General features: G+C 39.0%; 1 protein-coding gene across 1 annotated transcript in view; it reads left to right on the top strand.

The window, feature by feature from the left end:
* HMCN1 (hemicentin 1) overlaps positions 1-17,845 on the top strand; it is a 189,280-nt gene that overhangs the window by 38,891 nt on the left and 132,544 nt on the right. Inside the window, exons 4-11 of the mRNA XM_026062720.1 lie at positions 409-567; positions 1,184-1,306; positions 6,200-6,371; positions 8,572-8,678; positions 11,178-11,298; positions 11,883-12,146; positions 12,422-12,566; positions 16,486-16,607. Coding sequence (XP_025918505.1) covers positions 409-567; positions 1,184-1,306; positions 6,200-6,371; positions 8,572-8,678; positions 11,178-11,298; positions 11,883-12,146; positions 12,422-12,566; positions 16,486-16,607 — 1,213 coding nt within the window. The remainder of the gene's footprint in view (positions 1-408; positions 568-1,183; positions 1,307-6,199; positions 6,372-8,571; positions 8,679-11,177; positions 11,299-11,882; positions 12,147-12,421; positions 12,567-16,485; positions 16,608-17,845) is intronic.

Here is a 17,845-nt window from a genome sequence, read left to right on the forward strand (position 1 = left end):
TGAGATCATTTCCCGTCTGCGCCTGTGACCGTGACCTCCCGTGACTGCTGCGTACTGCCGGAGCAATTAAATCCTTAGGCAGTAAGGGAGGGTGCGAGTGGAGGAAATGGAGCTGTCACGGGCACCAGAGTGAAATGATGCATCGTGCTCCCAGAAGAGAGAAGAGTGACCAGGACACCGACCATGTTTAGGGCTAACCGCAACTCCCTCCTTTGACTTTGTTTTCTCTGAGGAATTGTTGCAAGTTCATGACAGCACTCTACAGAAACCATACAATGCTTTGGAAAAACAAAATGAATAATTGATTAGAAGCTGAAAAAGTATCTGTCTTGAAAAAAGAAAATAATATAGCTGATATGTATGTTTTTTCTGTAGAAAAATGTTTTGTTTTTTTTTAATTGTGAACAGGGTGGCGGTGACTGTCCAGAGATGAGCATTGGGGCAATTAAGATCGCTCTAGAAATCTCTCTTCCTGGTTCTTTCATCTATGTATTTACTGATGCACGATCCAAAGATTATAGACTTACCCATGAAGTACTTCAGCTCATTCAACAGAAGCAATCGCAGGTACAGCGGAGATTTACATTCTAAATTATTTTCTGTCTTTGATGCGCTGTGTTCTCAATATTGAAGGATAAAACTCTTCTCTGTGAGACTCCACGAAATCTCTCTATAGAGAAGGGATCGTGATACTGCCATTCTAGCAACTATCTTTGATTTTCTTGAAATAGAAAATTACCTGATCTCATCAATAAAAACTCAAATGAAGGGAACCTTTTCTGATGTTGTGAATTAAATAGTGGGAGTGAACCCTTCTGCCAGTATAGGTATTCTTGGTCAGCTTACTAGTCATGTGGACATTTAAAAATTGTTCTGAAATAAGAATTATTCTGTGAAATGGAAGTACTGATAGAAGAGTATCACTGGAAGAATCACTGTGAAGACTAGAATCACTATGACGTGCTTCTTGTGTTTCCCTTCTTCATTGCTTTTTCCATCAGTAATGAATGCAATATATGTGTCCTTCATGCAAAGTAGTATGAACCCATGCAAAGTGATACAATTCTTCTTTGTCATTCCTTACTGCCATCTTTGCAACGTTCTCCTGCTAAAGTTTACACCATGTGTCAACTGACTTAATCTTTCTTGCTTTTGTGTATATATATATTTTTTTGAACTACAGGTAGTATTTGTGCTAACTGGAGACTGTGATGACAGGGAACATATTGGTTACAAGGTCTATGAAGAAATTGCCTCAACAAGCTCTGGTCAAGTTTTTCACTTGGACAAAAAGCAAGTTAATGAGGTAAATTCTCTTGAATTCTGCTGTATTCAGAGAGGACAGGTGCCTTGTCTAAACAGGACTTCACCAGCTTCCCTCCGCCTGGGTGAGAAGGCTTTCGGGAGTGGGGCCTTTCAGATAAGGAGCAGTCCTGTGGCTCTACTACTCTGACTGAGAGTGTGCAGTACCAGCTTTAAATGAGCATTTTGCAAACGACTGCTAATAGGTCAGGACAGAAATGTTCCTCACACAAATTAAAATATGGACAGATAGCTGTAGGCTAGCATGTTTCCATAGTTATCACAGTTGCTTTGTGATTGAGGTTATTGCTTCAATAGTTTTGACAGCTCTGCTGACGAATGGTAGTTAAGCGCGTCATGGTGATCTGCTTGCTTGTGATGGTTGATCCACAGCCTTGAATGAATATTTTCTTTGAAAATTCCAGTGATTCTTAGACAGAAATGAAATTTCAATAGTGCGTGAGAAATTACTTTGGAGAGAGGTGAAATCACATGTTAGTTTTTTGGGGAGCTGGAATTGTTTATAAATGTTGTAAATCTTTTCCTTTGGCTTCCTGGTATAGACAATAGCTGGATGAGGTTTTTGATTAAAAAAAAAAAATCACTTCACTTTCTTCCTTTTCTTTCTTTCCTTCCCAGAATTTGGACAATGACAAATATTGGAGATACATTGCAGCTTTCTGTTGTTGTTGCCTAGAAAGATTGAAGGCCTTATTATTACTTTATGTAACAAGGTTTTGGCAGTGGTGAGAAAGCGATCAATAAACAGAACTTCCCAGAGGATTTATCCTCTCAGAATTAGGTGTAAGGCTGGATGACAGAGAAATTAGCTGTTGGGACTGTGCAGTTTCTGACCTGAATTTTGTAATTATTTTATGTGAAACTTAGTGTTCCCATTTTGATTAAATACTTTATTACATTTCCGCATTAAAAAAAAAAAAAAAAAAAAACAAGCACAAGTTGCATAAGCAAGTAACTGAAGCCATATACACCACAGACAATCCTGGAAAGGAGAATATGGCATTTTAGATTTCCTTTCAGTGTAGTAAGCAGCAACAATCTTGCACCAGCCTCAGAAGACTAGCTGTAATAAATAGTTTTCAGACAAGTTCATTGCAAAACTTCAATGGGAAATGCTCTTTGTCAGAAGTGAAGTTTTAGGATTTTTTTTTTCCTGGTTTTGGAAGGCAAATGTGAGCAGAGAAAACAACTTGTAAGCGCTAAGCAACGCCATACTCTTAAGTAGAGCTGACATGCACTATTCTATCAGCAGCCTGTCTCTGCTTTCTGACCTCCTTAACGCTTTTTTGGTTCTAGGAATACCAGCTTCTGCTTGAATGGTTAGTTTGTCTTTGAACTTCGAGTAGGGTTTTAGGTGGGGAGTTTCAGTAGCAACTTCTTCCTCCTTCCCACTCCATCTCAACATTTGCTTGAGCAAATAACAGGCGGGCTCCTCATCCGGGGGCGAGACAGCCCGGGGTCTGCCTAAGAGCAAAGGCTGATACCAACGAGTGATGGTATCAGTAGGTGCTATTCTTGCACGGTTTCGGGGGGACAAGGAGGGAGGGGATGGGAAGGACGCAGGGCTTTATATAATCGCAGCTCTGTCAGTGGTCCTATGCCGTGAGCGATCCCATAGGCAGAACTCTAAATCGCTTTTGGAAGCCATCCACAATAACTGCTGGGCGAGTTGCAATTAAAGAATATAAAAGGCTTTGAAGTAACTTTAATAAACATTGACCTTACATAAAACTAATCCTGGATTAAGGGACTGTGAAAAAGAGTTTACCAAAAGTCTGCCGTCCCAAATAAAAACTCCAGATTTGCAGATTTCAGTTCTGCATCGGAAATCCTACTTTTTCAAGAGCCCTGCACACCAATGGCTGGGTGCAAGTGAACAGGATATATAGTAGTATTCTGCATCAGCTTTTTAGCTATAGGTATATCCCTCAGGCATGCTTCAACAGAAGTAAAACTTGCTGTCCTCTTCATCGGTGTAGTCGATGATGTCGATGATTTATAAATGCTAAAACATGGTCACTGTTTTGGGGCTAGAAATAGCTAATGCTGAATTGTCCATTAGGAAAGTGCTACAATAACTGCCAAATACCCTGCCAAAACAATGTCTTGTTTTGGTAAAAACATTTTTGATTATTCTGCCCCAAAAAACCCAAGCAAAGCTATTTATAGTGTACAAAATTACATGTCATCATTCTCATCCTTGCCCTTTGTGCGTTAAGTGGAGAATGAAGCAATATTATAAACTAGCTACAAGGAAACACAACAAAACAGTACTTGATATTCATCCAATGCTTGTGTTATTAAGAAGACTAAGAAAGCTTGTTGCCTTTTTTTCTCTCCTGAAACAGATTTTACCAGCTCAAAATTTACAATTAACTTTGAAACTTTTGTCAATTGGCAGTCTTTTTGGCTTCAGTCCAGCCAAGCATGACATATATGAGTAGCTCCATTTAGGAACTCTGTTAGGCACCGAATGAAGCTCTTCTACCAGTATCACGGAAGGTCATATTTGGACAGATTTGGCATGATCTCTGTGCATTAGGTTACTGAGAATATTCTGTAAGTCCAAAATGCAAGTTGTGATTTTTTAATATCTAAAATTCTTCTAGGCTTTTCCTTTATTTGGGGTATCAGGTGTATCATCATCTCCAGAGGTAACTCTGTACTCAAACATTGCAAATTTCCCATGGTATGGGGCCATATACATTCTTAGCATATTTGGTAGAGTTTAATCTTGTCCCAGGCCTCTAAGGAAGTGTAAAAGTTTTTAATGATCAGAACCCTTAAAAGGAAAAGGTTTATTAACATTATTAGAATATAATCTAGATTTTAGCTTTGGGTGGGAGTACGCACCTCCATGTAGATAAGCAATGAAACAGTTAACTTCAAATCCTCTTTCTTTGACTGTTTGAGAAATATTCTTGAGACCCAGAATAAATAAATGAGAATAGAGACCATGCTCCATATATTTTCCAGGTTTAAGTATGCATTCTGTGAAATGACCTGACAGCAGGGCAGGCTGCAAGAGCAAATTCCCTGGAGAAGTGCTGTAAATTATTTCTGTGTTTGCCCTTCCCCCCCTAATAATATTCATCAAGTCACATTTTGGCAGACCTGCAAAGGCTGCAGTTGTTTTGGGGGCTTTCTGTAAGGATCCCAAAGGAAAAAATATCTACTTCAAAACCAGTATTACAGCAGAATTGCAAACCTCTTTGGAACGAGAGGGTTGGGAAATAGGACTTCCAAATTTGCCTGTTGAACTTTGGGAAAAAATTTAACCACACAAAGTTACTGCCAGACTCAAGACAGCTGGGTCATTCTGTTGGCCTCAGTTTTCACTTTTGAACTTGAACTCTCAAATATTTTTGCTTAAAATTTGAACTTGGGTTCTGTTCTGAATTTGAAACCCTTTTTCACTCTCAGTAGCTCCATTTCTCATAGGTATTTGAGTTAAAAACAAAGATGTTCTTGCCTTCCCTCCCTCCCCCCCTTTAAATGGCAGTTGCACAACAGAAACCCTTATCTGAAAGTCAGGGTGAATTTCATTTATTCATACATCATCTCAGGGAAAAATTATTTAAAGGGCAAATTCTATTTTCAGAGAACTCCTAAGTAGCCTCTTGGTCATGAGCCAGCCTGCATATGATTCATAAATTGGCATTTTAGTTGTGGTCACAATAGTTTCTGTAGTATCCTAGTACTTCATGATCACTTGTATTTGTTCCCATGACACTCCCGTGAGACAGAAAGGTATGGTTGTCCCTGGCAAGTAAAGAGCTTTTACCACGACCAAACCCAGTCTGCATGAGGCCGTGTCGTCCAGAGCTGCCGAAGCGCTGGCAGTGCTGTTAGATTGCTGCCCGTTGCAGAGGAACTGCAGAACCTCCAACTCCAGGGGTTGGTTTGCAGCCCTGTGTTTGATTTGTTACTCGTTGGCGAGAAATGTTAAAAGTTAAGGAATGTAGTTCCCTAAGAGAGAAATTCTGGTTTACTTGTGAATTCACAAGAATTCCTCTCCTAGAGCGTTCCCCTCCATTCTGTCCTGTATCCTATATGTAGCAGTACCTTGTATTGGATGCTGTAGGAAAAAACACCTAAAAAGTCCACAGATGGCAATTACTGAATACGCCTGGATAAGGAAGTTTTCCTTATTGCTTCAGGCAATTAATAGTTAGTTTGTTGCTAGGAATATGCATGTATTTGTATCCCTTATCTTTTAAAAATTATCTTACAAGCCTAGAGTGTAAGTGTGGATTTTCTGCAGGAGTGCATCCATCTCTATTCTTTTCAACATCATGCTGATCTTGGCTTCAGTAATATCTTCTGTGAAAATTATATGGTTTTTGAGTATTAAAATTTTTGTAAATTTGTCTGCCATGCTATGGCAGGTGAGCCTCTTCACTTCAGAAGCGGTGATTGCACAGGTAAGGCAGTATAGTTTTGGTACTTGTTGGTTTTCCAGTGTATCTGTTTTGTTATATTATGTACATGACATACTTTTTTTTTTTTTTTAATATTGCACAACAGAACTTGAAGCATATCTTTGTCTGGGTGTTGGTTCTTTGCTTCCTGTATATTCCAAGTCCAGCCTTAGTATGTTTTTGTCTTTTCTCCTGTCTGTGGTCCAGGGCTGTTGCATGAACCTTACAGGAATTGAAATACTGCTTGTGCTGTCACTGGAATATCCGTGTTGAAATGAACGCCTTGGCTGCTGTATTCGGCAAGCCTTTGGCCATTCCCTTTGCTCGGGGTGATGTGGCAGCCGTGCATCATTAGACAACAGGATCGCAGATGAAAGTTGCGATCTCGTTTTATAATAAAAGTTACCGTGGAAGCTACCTGTCTGTGGTGATATGACTGTTATTTTCTCTTCTAGGTGTTGAAATGGGTCGAAGAAGCAGTTCAAGCCTCCAAAGTGCATCTCTTGTCTACAGACCATTTGACCATGGCTGTGAATACTTGGCAGATCCCTTTTGATCCCAGTCTAAAAGAGGTTACAGTGTCCTTGAGTGGCCCTTCACCAGCAATTGAAATTCGTGACCCATTAGGTGAAGTAGTTTATGCATCCTTGTATGTTAGGAAAAAGTGAAAGAAAAAGACAAGTCATCTCTGCTGTCTCCACCAGAAAAGGCAATATTTGTGCGACTTCTAAATGTTTTTCTCATTTTGAAAAGCAATATCAGGATTCCCATTTTTTTTACAAGAATCAGTTGTACACTTGTGAAAAAGGATCAGTTTGGCTGTATTATGTGAAGACCTGAAGAATCCAGGGTATATTTTGAGATGCATTCTCATTGTGATTTTTTTTGTCTTTCTCTAGCATTCAGGGATTTTTCAGTCACAAAAATTTGAGGGTTGAGAAGAAAAATATTTTTCTTACTCAGAAATGTCCGTTCCTATCTTCTGTCCCAGGTTGTCAAATGGAAAAAAAAAAAATTAAACTTAATATGCAAACTGCATTCTGAAAGATCGTTTAGAGAGCTGTGTAAACAATATTAGTATGATACCTAAGAGTTTTGACTTTTTTTATACTAAATAAATATTTCAAATGAAGTTGTACTATTTTGATATTTATTGTATTAGGCTATTGGTGTTTCTTTATGCTGTGTTCTTTGGTGTGAATCGCTGTATTTAGCGCAGCATAATTATTCAGGCATGACAGTAAATATTTCCATGTTTTTCCATCTAGAAATACATATTTCTTTTGTATCTGCAGTGACAGGTTTCTATACTTTCTGAGCTTTATGATAAAACCTTCATTTTTGCTTAAAAGTCATTAATGTTGGTTCTATGTATTTTTAACAGTTTTCCCACTTTAGAGGTGTCACTATGTAAAAATTGCACTTTGGTAGTTTTTTATTACTTAAAAGGAACTAATATACATATTTATTAGAAATATATGTAGTATTAAACCAGTCATATATAGTTTACTTCTCATTCTTAAGCAACTAGTTTAGTTTCAGTTGCGGGGGAAAAAAATACCTCTGATATTTAAATTGTTCCCAAAGTTTCAATTTTTTGAGGAAACCAGAAATCCTCCCTATTCTGCCCCCTTCCTCTCACCTCTACCTACTTCCTTAATGTTTGTCCTTGCATTTTAAATTTCTAGAAAATTTTCTTTTGCTTTTCCTGTCATTGTCTTTTATTTATGGAGTGGTTGACCCAACATTTAAGGGTTGTGTGTGATGGTTGGCATTTATGTGGTGAGAGCTAAACCGTGGCCCAGATACTTTGAGCCATGGCAGCAGTAGAAATCAGGCTGTGTGCTCACTTCTGGCTGAACAGTGTGTGATGGGGAATGCAATTACAGAATATGGGTGCTATTTGTAATTCAAGGTGTTTTAAACAAATCTATTTTTAATTGCTGTGTAGATGTCTGAGGAGCCTGCAATAGCGCTCCGGAAATTAAAATTATGATCATACATTGTATTTGCTGAATGACTTTTGGCTGAGGGTTTAGATTTAGTTTTTGTGCCTTTGGAATATTCTTTGCACAGCATGGGTTCGCTGCAGTGTGATCTGGTCAGTCCAGGAAAGAGAACTTTGCTCAGAGAGCGTTTCTTAAGACCATAACAACACGCAGTCCTGGGTGCAACTCGGGCTCAGCTGAAGCTTTGACCCAGTCCGACTGTTTTGCTTGCTCACGGGTCAGTTCCATGCATCTAAATCCATACAGCTTCACTGAAGTCAGTGGAGGCCTGTCTGTTAATCTCTTAAAAATTGTCACTGGGACACCCCATGCTCAAGCTGACCTTTCCCTTTAGTGCTCTGAAACAGGTAGACATGTTTCAAGTGCTGATGGTTGTTTGTAGTCAGCCTTTTAGGGAGCAAAATGCCTCTCTGGAGAACTAGTTCCTGCATACAGCCATCCATATATCTGTATGTATAGGTGTACATATGAAGTGTGGTATGGTGCAACATGAACACTTGTGCTCTTCCACTGAGGTCTGTGATATCTGAGAGGCTAAATTCCTCGTGAGGATTTCAGATGCAGTCACTAGTCATGTGCTAACGCCCCTCTACCTGGGGGACCCAAGTGAATGTAAAGAATGACAACATTTTTAGTATTCTGGCAAAGGATTACAGGGGATTTTGGTTGTTGTGCATGTCATTGACTCTGATAAGTAGCGAGTAAGTCAGGTATCAAATATGCACCAGTAATGAAGAACAATGTTGTATTTACTCTTTTTTTCTTTTTTTCTTTTTTTTTTTTTTTTTTTTTTTTTTTTTTTTTTTTTTTTTTTGTAGGCAAGCAGATCAGTAAAGGATCTGGACTGAATGAATTGCTGAATATCCACAACTCTGCTAAGGTAGTAAATGTCAAAGATCCAGAGCCTGGAACATGGACAGTTAAGGTATAGTTATTGCACAAATTATGTATGATTTGCCCTAAAGTTTTTAAGTTGTATAATGATTTATTTATTATAGATATTCATCAATAAGTTTGTGTTATACTAAATGTCCTTACTGAGCTAAATGTTGCAACATATTCTGAAGGCAGTAGCATAAAATTCTTGTCAGGGTGACAGTACATTTGAAGCTACTATTTTGGGTCAAGTCCTTAGGTCATCCTTTTCCTTTGAGCGGAAACAAGTGAGCACCAAGCTTGTCGCAGTCCAGTGAGTAGAGACTTTCTACAGAAAACATGGGCCAGAGAGGCTTTGCTCTCTATAGCATGTCTGGAGGGCTGGGAGAGAGAGATGTGCGCTTTATAGGCTAGACATTTCATGAAGTAGACAGATCTACGTTTAATTCAAACTTCTTATCAGTAAACTCTTGAAGTCCTACAGCAGGTAAGTAAATTTGTTCATGTAAGTGGTATCCTAGCACCATACAGTTACAAAATTGGACCTTAAAGGATTTGGGAATGTTAGAAAGTTAAAATCAACACGATTAGTAGTAGAAATTATCATTAAGGCTTGCTGAAATGATCATCTTAGAAATGACTGTAGCAAGAAACGACTGTACCTGTACAGTGACTTTTGATTTAACAAAAAATCATGCATTTGTTCATGCGTTTGTTTATAGATACATGTTTTTTGGATGATTTTGTCTTGGTTGTTTGCAGGAAGGTTCCAGGAAAGCAGGTTTTCCTGATGCATGTGACAAATAAATGTTTGCTTGTACATCTGTCCTCCTTTCTTATTTCAGTCATCTAGTCCGTGAGGAGAAACAATAATGTACAATTCCAGTGATCCATGGTAAACTTCAAATAATTAAAAGAATTGACAGAGATAGTACTTAGGAAGCAATCCTTTGGGATGAAGTTTACTCTTACACGCTTGCCTAACACTGCCAACTCTGAAGTGCTACTATAATATAGGCATTTATTGTTATTAATAAATATAACATTTTATAAAGCTATTCTAACCTTAAAAGTTCACAAGTATCCGAAGGTCTGAATAATCCGTAAAGAGAAATATTTTCCAAAGGTATTGTTTTTCTATGGCTAGTTTACTCAGCTTTAGTCATTGGCTTGTTTTATTTGCGCTAAGATTTTGAGGCTGCTGCTAAAGAGTTAGAAAAGCTTTGTGAAAAGTTTATTTGCGCTATAAATTCCGTATACAGATGTATAAAGCTATAAAAAGAATAATGAAATTTTAACAGCCAATTAACGCTTGATAACAGGAGTTGTTTGGCACATATAAATATTTCTTTGTATTGTTAACAGCTGGTTTATATAAAAGAAGACTAGTGATTTTCTGAGGTGAAAGGCTAGCTAAATAGAAGCAAGTAGAGGTTGTTTTAATAAGACACATCCATTTGTCATAGTGTCTAAATGGCTGTCTTAGGCAGTCGGTTATGAAAAACAACTGCTTAGTTTAAAAATAGTCATTGCAGCTGTATCAGTTACTGAATTGAAGAAATTATGTATTTGAGATTGGATCAGATAATGCTCTCTAAATAGGTAAAGCTCCGTGGAATAACGTGATTGCACGCGAGTGCAATGCAGCCGTTTGTTCTTAACGTCTGAAGGGTGTGGAAGTGGGCAAGGACAAAAACGCGCCGGGTCCTTGTGCGCCCTTGGCAAGGAGCGGTCACCGTTTTCTTTTGCAGTATGTGATGATAGGAGGTAACTTCAACTAAGCGAAACAAAATAATGGTAGAATTGAGGGCTTCCATGGAAGTTACCGTACCCTCAAACAACATAAAATTAAGGTGATTGGCCATATTTAAGGGTGGTTTTTTTTTTTCTTTTTTTTGCTGATTGAACCAGAACAGCAGTAGAGGGGGGAAGAGGTGCTTCTGCATCCTCTGCTTTCCAGCTGAGCCCTGGATGTGAAAAAGAAGAATTTTTAATCTGCGTTGTTGCTTGAGGCTTCTTTTTTACTGGCCACTTATTTCTGCATATGCAGTGCCTATGGTGTTTTTCTGTGCCTCATGATTAAAATTAGTTATATGTTCATTCTAAAAGGGAGCTTATTAAATAAAAAGCAAGGCAAAATATATTACTGCAGCACTGGAAGTAAATTTTTATTTATATATATATATAAAATCAGTAAAATATTTACCCTGCTTTTCTCTTGTTTCTCTTCCTGTTTTGTAATATACTGTGTAATTGCAGACATGTCCTCCCGTTACAGAGACTGGGATGTGACAAGTAATTATTGATCTTGTGTATTTATGTTGTGATTTACCGCAGAGACAAATTCAATGGGCACTTTTTGCAGGCACTACAATTATAGGGTCCAGTATCTAAAACCTAAGCCTTATTAATGGCTTTTTTATCAGTAAACTTTGACGTAGGCCTCCTTTCTGCCTTATTTTTACTGAATTCAGCCAATGTTTCAGAAACTTGGCAAATCCTGATCTGCTGCTTGTGCCCATGGTCTCTCGTTCTGTTGCCTTTTCAGACGTCCAGCAGCGGAAGGCACTCCGTTCGGATCACGGGTCTCAGCACCATTGACTTCCGAGCTGGGTTTTCTAGGAAGCCGACCTTAGACTTCAAAAAAACATCCAGCAGACCAGTGCAAGGTTTGTTTCCAGTCTCTTTCCTGCAGAACCATAATTGTTTGGGGGAGTATGCAGAGGCCCCCCAAAACAAGTAGAACTTCACGATGGTCTCCCTAGTGAGCTTTGTGGTAAAGCTTGGGCCGTTGTTGGCTGGTTCTTAGGCCCCTGAGCGTGTGGGAGCAGTCAGTTTTCTTGTCTCGTCATACTGCAGTATTCTTCCATCTTAGCTGGGTTTTTATGTGACACAAAGTCCTGGTACTTTTAGTTATAGAATGCCTCAAAGTTGCAGATTTGTTTCTGTTAACTTTGGAGGCTTAAAAAAGAATCTTTGGCCCTGGGATATGGTGGGGGGTTAATAAAGAAGCTTCTATTTCAGACACGCCTGTTGGAAATCAATAATTTAAACCCAAATCAGTGCTGTGTCTGGTTACAGCTAATAAGCCGAGCACAGGTTAGCACAACTTAGTCTGCTGCTCCTTGGTAAGGAAAAGGTTGAAACGGAACGGTGCATTCATGGATAGTGGGCCACGCGCGCATATGGAGTTTAACCTTTCCTTCTCGCTCTCCCTTTGGACACTTAAAATAGCATGTTTCTGTTTTTCTAGGGATTCCTACCTTTGTGCTGCTGAACACCACAGGGATCTTTCTTCCAGCTAGAGTGGACCGACTGGAACTTTTGAGTATCACAGGGGAACTTCTTAAGACTTTGCCAGTGAAATACTATCCTGACAGAAAGCCCTATGGACTGTGGAATATTTCTGACTTTCTTCCACCAGATGAAGCCTTTTTTGTCAAAATAATGGGCTATGACAAGGATGATTATCTCTTTCAGAGAGTTTCAAGTGTTTCATTTTCCAGTATTATTCCTGGTAAGAGGTTTCAGCTTTACTTGAATGTACATTTGTCATATCTGAATTACTTAAAATTGCTGTCTAATCTTGTTTTTAACTTGCCCAAGTACTGAAAAAGAATTTCCTGCTGTTTCCATCCAAAGTTCTGTCTGTATGTTATGAAGGACAAGTTAATTTTATTATCTACTAAGTATAATTTGATCAGAAATTGAATTTCCTTTTAATAAAGAGAAAAGATGGGGTATATGTTAGTAGCTTTTAGTAATCTTTTGGGGAATATTTTCTTTCTTCAGATGCTCCAAAAGTTACAATGCCCGACAAGACTCCAGGATATTACTTACAGCCGGGGTCTATCCCTTGCCATGTGGAAAGTCTTATACCTTTCACTCAGCGTTTTAGTAAAAATGGAGTAAAACTAGGAGTGGATCAGTTCTTCAAGTAAGTAGTAATTTTTTTTTATATCCTATTATTTCTATCATTTCTATCTATTACTTATGTACTGTTTATATTCTATTGTTTCTGTTCTATTATTCTTGGTGACTTTTTTTTTTAGGGAGGCTGTATTTTATGGGGAGAGTCATAGTGTCTATGAGGAGGAGGGAGCACGCTCTCATGAGATCATATGGGTCTGGCCAAAATCCCCTTCTCAAATGTGTGCACTTAAATTACCAGAAACTGGGCCTAAAAGTCTGGAAGGCAAATGCTTTTTCATTTTTGCTTACCTTCGAAAGCTCTATAAAGTAGATCAGTAGCTCTCAACCCTCCTCCCCTACCCCCCCCACCTCAAAAAACAGGTAAATGATCACGTAGTATACCTTAGTTTCTTACTTACCTTTCATGGAAGCACTAGAGTATGCCCCATCACCTGTGCTAGAAACTTCTCTTTAGAGAACCCCTCAAAACAGGAAAACTTAAAGTAAATATACCGCAACGCTCTTCAGTTTTCTATTTATGAAGTGGATTATGTGCTCTTTCTCTGTAGAATGAGATAGGAATAAAGAAATTATAATAAATTTATATTTAAAATATATGAAATGAGTTAAATACTCAAGTCTGTTTTGTAAGCCTGATATTTGAAAACAAAAGGGGAATACACACCAGAAAGCAGCCCCAGCAGCCTGTGTTAGCCTCTCGTAAAGCTTGAAGCACTTCAGAAGAAGGCTAAAGGCTGAGTTCTGATATAGAAAGTACATGACTACCAAAATAAATAGGTTTTGAAGCTCCCTTGTATGCCGTTGGCAGTGTAAAATGCTACAGGTTTTTTTAATGAGGTGCCATTTACATTTAGTCAAACTGGGCACATACTTTTGCAGCTGTGTATTTTTTTTCCCCATTCTTTATTTATCAAACCACACACTTTTATTCCTTGTTTTCTACATATCCAGTGCCTTCATCACTCTTATGCCTTTTTCAGGACTGTATTACAGAACAGATGAGTAACAGATCCTCCAAGTTAATCTAATGAGCTATGTCCCAAGCCAAATGTTAGCTATCTAGATCCACAGTTTAGTAGGTTCTAATTTGATTTGTTCCGGCAGCTTTTTATTAGTAGCAAAGTTCTGTACAGGATTCGTCCAGTTTACTAGTTTAACTCAGATTTGAGCTGTATTATTGTTCTCCATTGAGTGAGTTTTGTTTTGGTGACAATGTCATGTTTACTCAAATAATTATTTATATACTTATTTCAAGACGTAAATGGCTTATCGCTTACAAGTTGAATATCAGAATTCTAGCATGAGAGTTGTCTGTGTGAAAGTACCACTAGAATTAATATAGGTTAAATGTTTTTTGAAGTGAACAAAGTTTGGGGGAAAAAAAAAMCCATATTGATTCCAGAGGTGCTATTAGCTCTAATAATTCCCAATATTAAATGAGAAGTGTTTCTAGAAGAAGGACTTTCTCTGAAATTGCAACAGCTTTGTTTTTCCAGATTTCTAAGAACGGCGATTAAGCGCCTTATTCCAGTGGAAAATCAGTGGGAAGTGAGCACTAGTGTGTCTTTAAAATCTGTCCTGTATTATAAATGACAGACCCTGCCAACTTCACAAGGGACCTGAACAGCAAAAATAACGTGTGAAATTCGGGAGGACGTGCAACCCATTTGGCAGACTCGGAATGACTGGTCGTTTTGTTAATGTTTGTGATTATTAGCCAAGTCTGATCCCCGATTTGCTAACCTGTGCAGAATATATCCCTCGTAACTATGTGTTAGCAAATGCAGGATGAGTGGAGAAAGCTTGGGTGGTTTAGGTAGTTCAGGTGAGACATGGCCAGCTGCTGATGACTTCCGGAGTAAGCTGCAATACGGAGTGGCGTTTTGCAATGATGAACAGCTGGGCTTAGGGAAAATGTGTGTGTCACTGTGCTCCCTGCCCATGGTGCTACAGTTATTAAAAGCCAGAAGTAATTAGGTCTTCAGATTCTGCAGCTTGGCTGAGAGATTGTGCTTGTGTTTTCTGATCTGACTAGATATGCGGCTTGATCAGCAGATAACATGTATTTTCAAATGAAACAATTTGGGTAAATAAATGACTTGATGCTGAAAGGTGCTGGGTTATCACAGTAACACACATTGCAAGGAGCAGTGTGTGGCTTCCATTTCTTAAGGTCAATGCCAAAGCGCACAGCAGATGCCTTGCGGTGGGTATTGGTCGGTGGGTTTTTAATAGATCACCAGCAGCCTGGGTTGGCCAAGCTTTCCCACTCTGGACACGTTTCCTTTTACACATCCATTCTCGAGGCTTCCCTGTTACACATCTGTTACATAGCAAAAGGCAGGAATGAAGAAGAATAGAATTGCATAACTTGACTTTTAACATACTTTTCATAAAGAAGAGAAGCTTTTCACTTCTTGCTTGGAAGAAGTACTATTTTATTCTGTTTAGTGTTGGCAGTTACTGACCTTTTCATTTGCCAGCATTGTGCTGTTGAATGCCTTGAATTTAACTTATGATATATTAGGTTATCTATAATAAATGTGAAGTAAGAGAGAATAAGTAGGGAGCCATTTAAGGTCATGATACACTGTTTTCAGTTACGGTGTAAGCCACAGAGTGGATTGTCTGTCTCGTGGTGCTACAACATTGAACTTTCATGTGTATTCCAAGCTTATTTCTCCTCTTGTTTCTGTATCCTATAAGGATTGATAAATGACTTTGTTCGGACAAGGAGGAGGGGAATGAAAGACATCGCTAATTCACTGCTTTCTCATAACGTGGAAGTTGTTTGCCAAAGCTCTCATGGCTGAGATAGTCGTGTCAGTGGTTCGTGGCTTTTGTTTGCACGCCATAGCAACAGGCCCCGGCAGCGCTGGGACTCCGCAGCAGAACCGCTGGTTTGCTCATTCCTGTCATCAGCTGTGCATCTGTTGCACCCGCTCTTGTACGAGACGTAGTTCTGAGTCTTAAGAAGCTGTGGGAGTTCCTTAAGCCCGTGACACCACCAGTGTGTGTAGTTACATGTTTGTTCTTTTCTTGTCCGTAACATTCCATGTGGCAGATATACGGTACTATTAACTATCAGCTTTGCCTCTGCTGTGATTTACAGGCAAATGCCAGGTATTTCCCTAGACTCCTTTTGTATTATTTTGCTCACATCTGCAACTTCTTCTGTACCACACCCTCCATTTTTGTTCTTGACTACATTAATTTTGTCTCTACATTTGGTGCGCTGTTTGTTTTTGTGTGGCTAGCTGGACAACGTGCAGAATATTCAGTTACTATAGTTATTGCTGGTCATAGCTTAAGAGACGCAGCCAGGAGAGCAGAAGCCAGAGAGCCAGCTTCATACAGATACTTCAAACCCTGCTGCCTTGTAAACGTTTGGGACGGAGATAGTCCCTGCAGTATAAAAAGTAAAAGACGACTCCCTGAACGTAGCCTGGAAGCAAAGGCCATTTTGCAGTAGGGAGTATGGGAGAAGGTACCGTCTCCACTGTATGGCCCTAATGGTGGGTTTGCATGTAGAGAGAGGGAAACTGGACAGTATCTGGTAAAGGACAGGGTGTCCTTTGTGTGGAGCCCCTGTGTGTGTCTGGGAGTTTGAGAAGCTCGTGTTGGGAGGATGAACTGTTGTACCTTTTCCAGTAAGGATCACAGATTTGATACCTGGCTTTACACAGGAACAGGTGAGGAAAGAAGGAAATTAAGGAAAGATATCTTCCAAAATAATTAACTAACAGCAGAGTACGAGCAGCTGAGTGAAAGAGTGCGAACACAGCAGTCTTCATTGTTGTGTGGCTACTGTCGACATCTGTTAAAGGCATGTTTGTGGGTGTTTAATTGATTCATTCTGCAAGAACTTACATTTCTTAATAGTTACATAAAACCTGACAATGTCTGCCTCTTCCCTGCTCCAGAGAATCATCCAGTATGAGCTGGGAGATCGACAGAGTCTCCTTGTCTGATGAAGGCTTCTACGAATGTAGCGCAGCGAGCAGCGCGGGAACCGGGCACGCGCAGACGTTTCTGGATGTGTCAGGTACCTACTGATTAACCCTTCTGGGCTGGAGCATTGCAGTGTATTGTGCTGGAATATTTAATGGAGAGTAATGGCACAAGGGGCCAATAAAAGACACTTCCGGTTCTAAATATATTTTCAGTTGATTTCCCCCTCCCCCCCCCCTTTTCTCACCCATGTATTGTGTAAATCACAGAAGTGTGCCGATGTTTTCTCAGTACATCTGTTTTAAGGTATTGTCACTGGGTTTGTTTGAATCTGCTCCCACTGAAATCAGACTTGCAGAATAGATATGGCCTATAGAAGCAGAAATTGAAATCTCAGTTCAATTCTTCTCATTTTTATCTCAGCAATTATACATTTACTTGCTTGTTTGCAAGTATGTATCAGATAGATGAGGAGTTAAAAAGCTTGCATTTAAAATTTTTATGCTCTGACTTTTAGACAGATTTAGTAAGTTGTTGGAAATCTCTTTACTTCCAATTTTGAAAAGTGAATAACTAGGACAAGAGATGAACTTAAAGAAGAAATCAGCTTGAACACAAAGATACTTTTGAATAATGAGATGTATTTGGTTGCTAGTCTAAAGATGTGTCTGAAGACTAGTTACTTCTACCATGTAAAACTGAATCTCGTTCTGTCTTGACTAATACTTTGACTGTATGATCCAATAGTTAATGTTGATCATTTTTTAAAAATTGAGAATGTTCTTTACTTCATCAAATCTCAATTTTAAAGGACAACTAGTAGAAACCCAGTCATCCTGCTTGTAAGAAGTGGTGTGCCTTATGTGTTACCCTGTTTATACACTTCTACAAGATGCTTGATAATAAGTAAGTTCCAGTGCATAAAGCAGTTACGCACTGATGACTGTCCCACTTGTTGAAGAAGAGGGAAATTATGTGCAAAAAGATGCTCAGTCTGGGTGTTAAAACCATCTTCCTTCATATGGAGAGAAGTGAAAGAGAGTCCTAAAGCTTTTTTCTCATGAGCCTGGTGGCACTTGGGAGTTGGGGGTGTGCGTAGACTTTCCTGTGTTGTCTCATTTATCAAGTGCTGTGAGATTCCCCGCGACTGACACACTGTGTAAACACGAGCAATTAGTTCTGTTTTGAGCCATACAGTAAATGAATGTGAGGGAGATGCTTTGAAATCCTCGTGTACAAATATTTGGAAGAAAATTATTTGAATTTTTTTGCCCTAAGCAAAGTAAACAATCTTTTCAAATATTCTTAGTTTGCCCAGCTGACAGACAGACA

Source organism: Apteryx rowi, unplaced genomic scaffold (genome assembly GCF_003343035.1).
Source record: "Apteryx rowi isolate R43461 unplaced genomic scaffold, aptRow1 scaffold_100, whole genome shotgun sequence".
NCBI classification, from domain to species: Eukaryota; Metazoa; Chordata; class Aves; order Apterygiformes; family Apterygidae; genus Apteryx; species Apteryx rowi.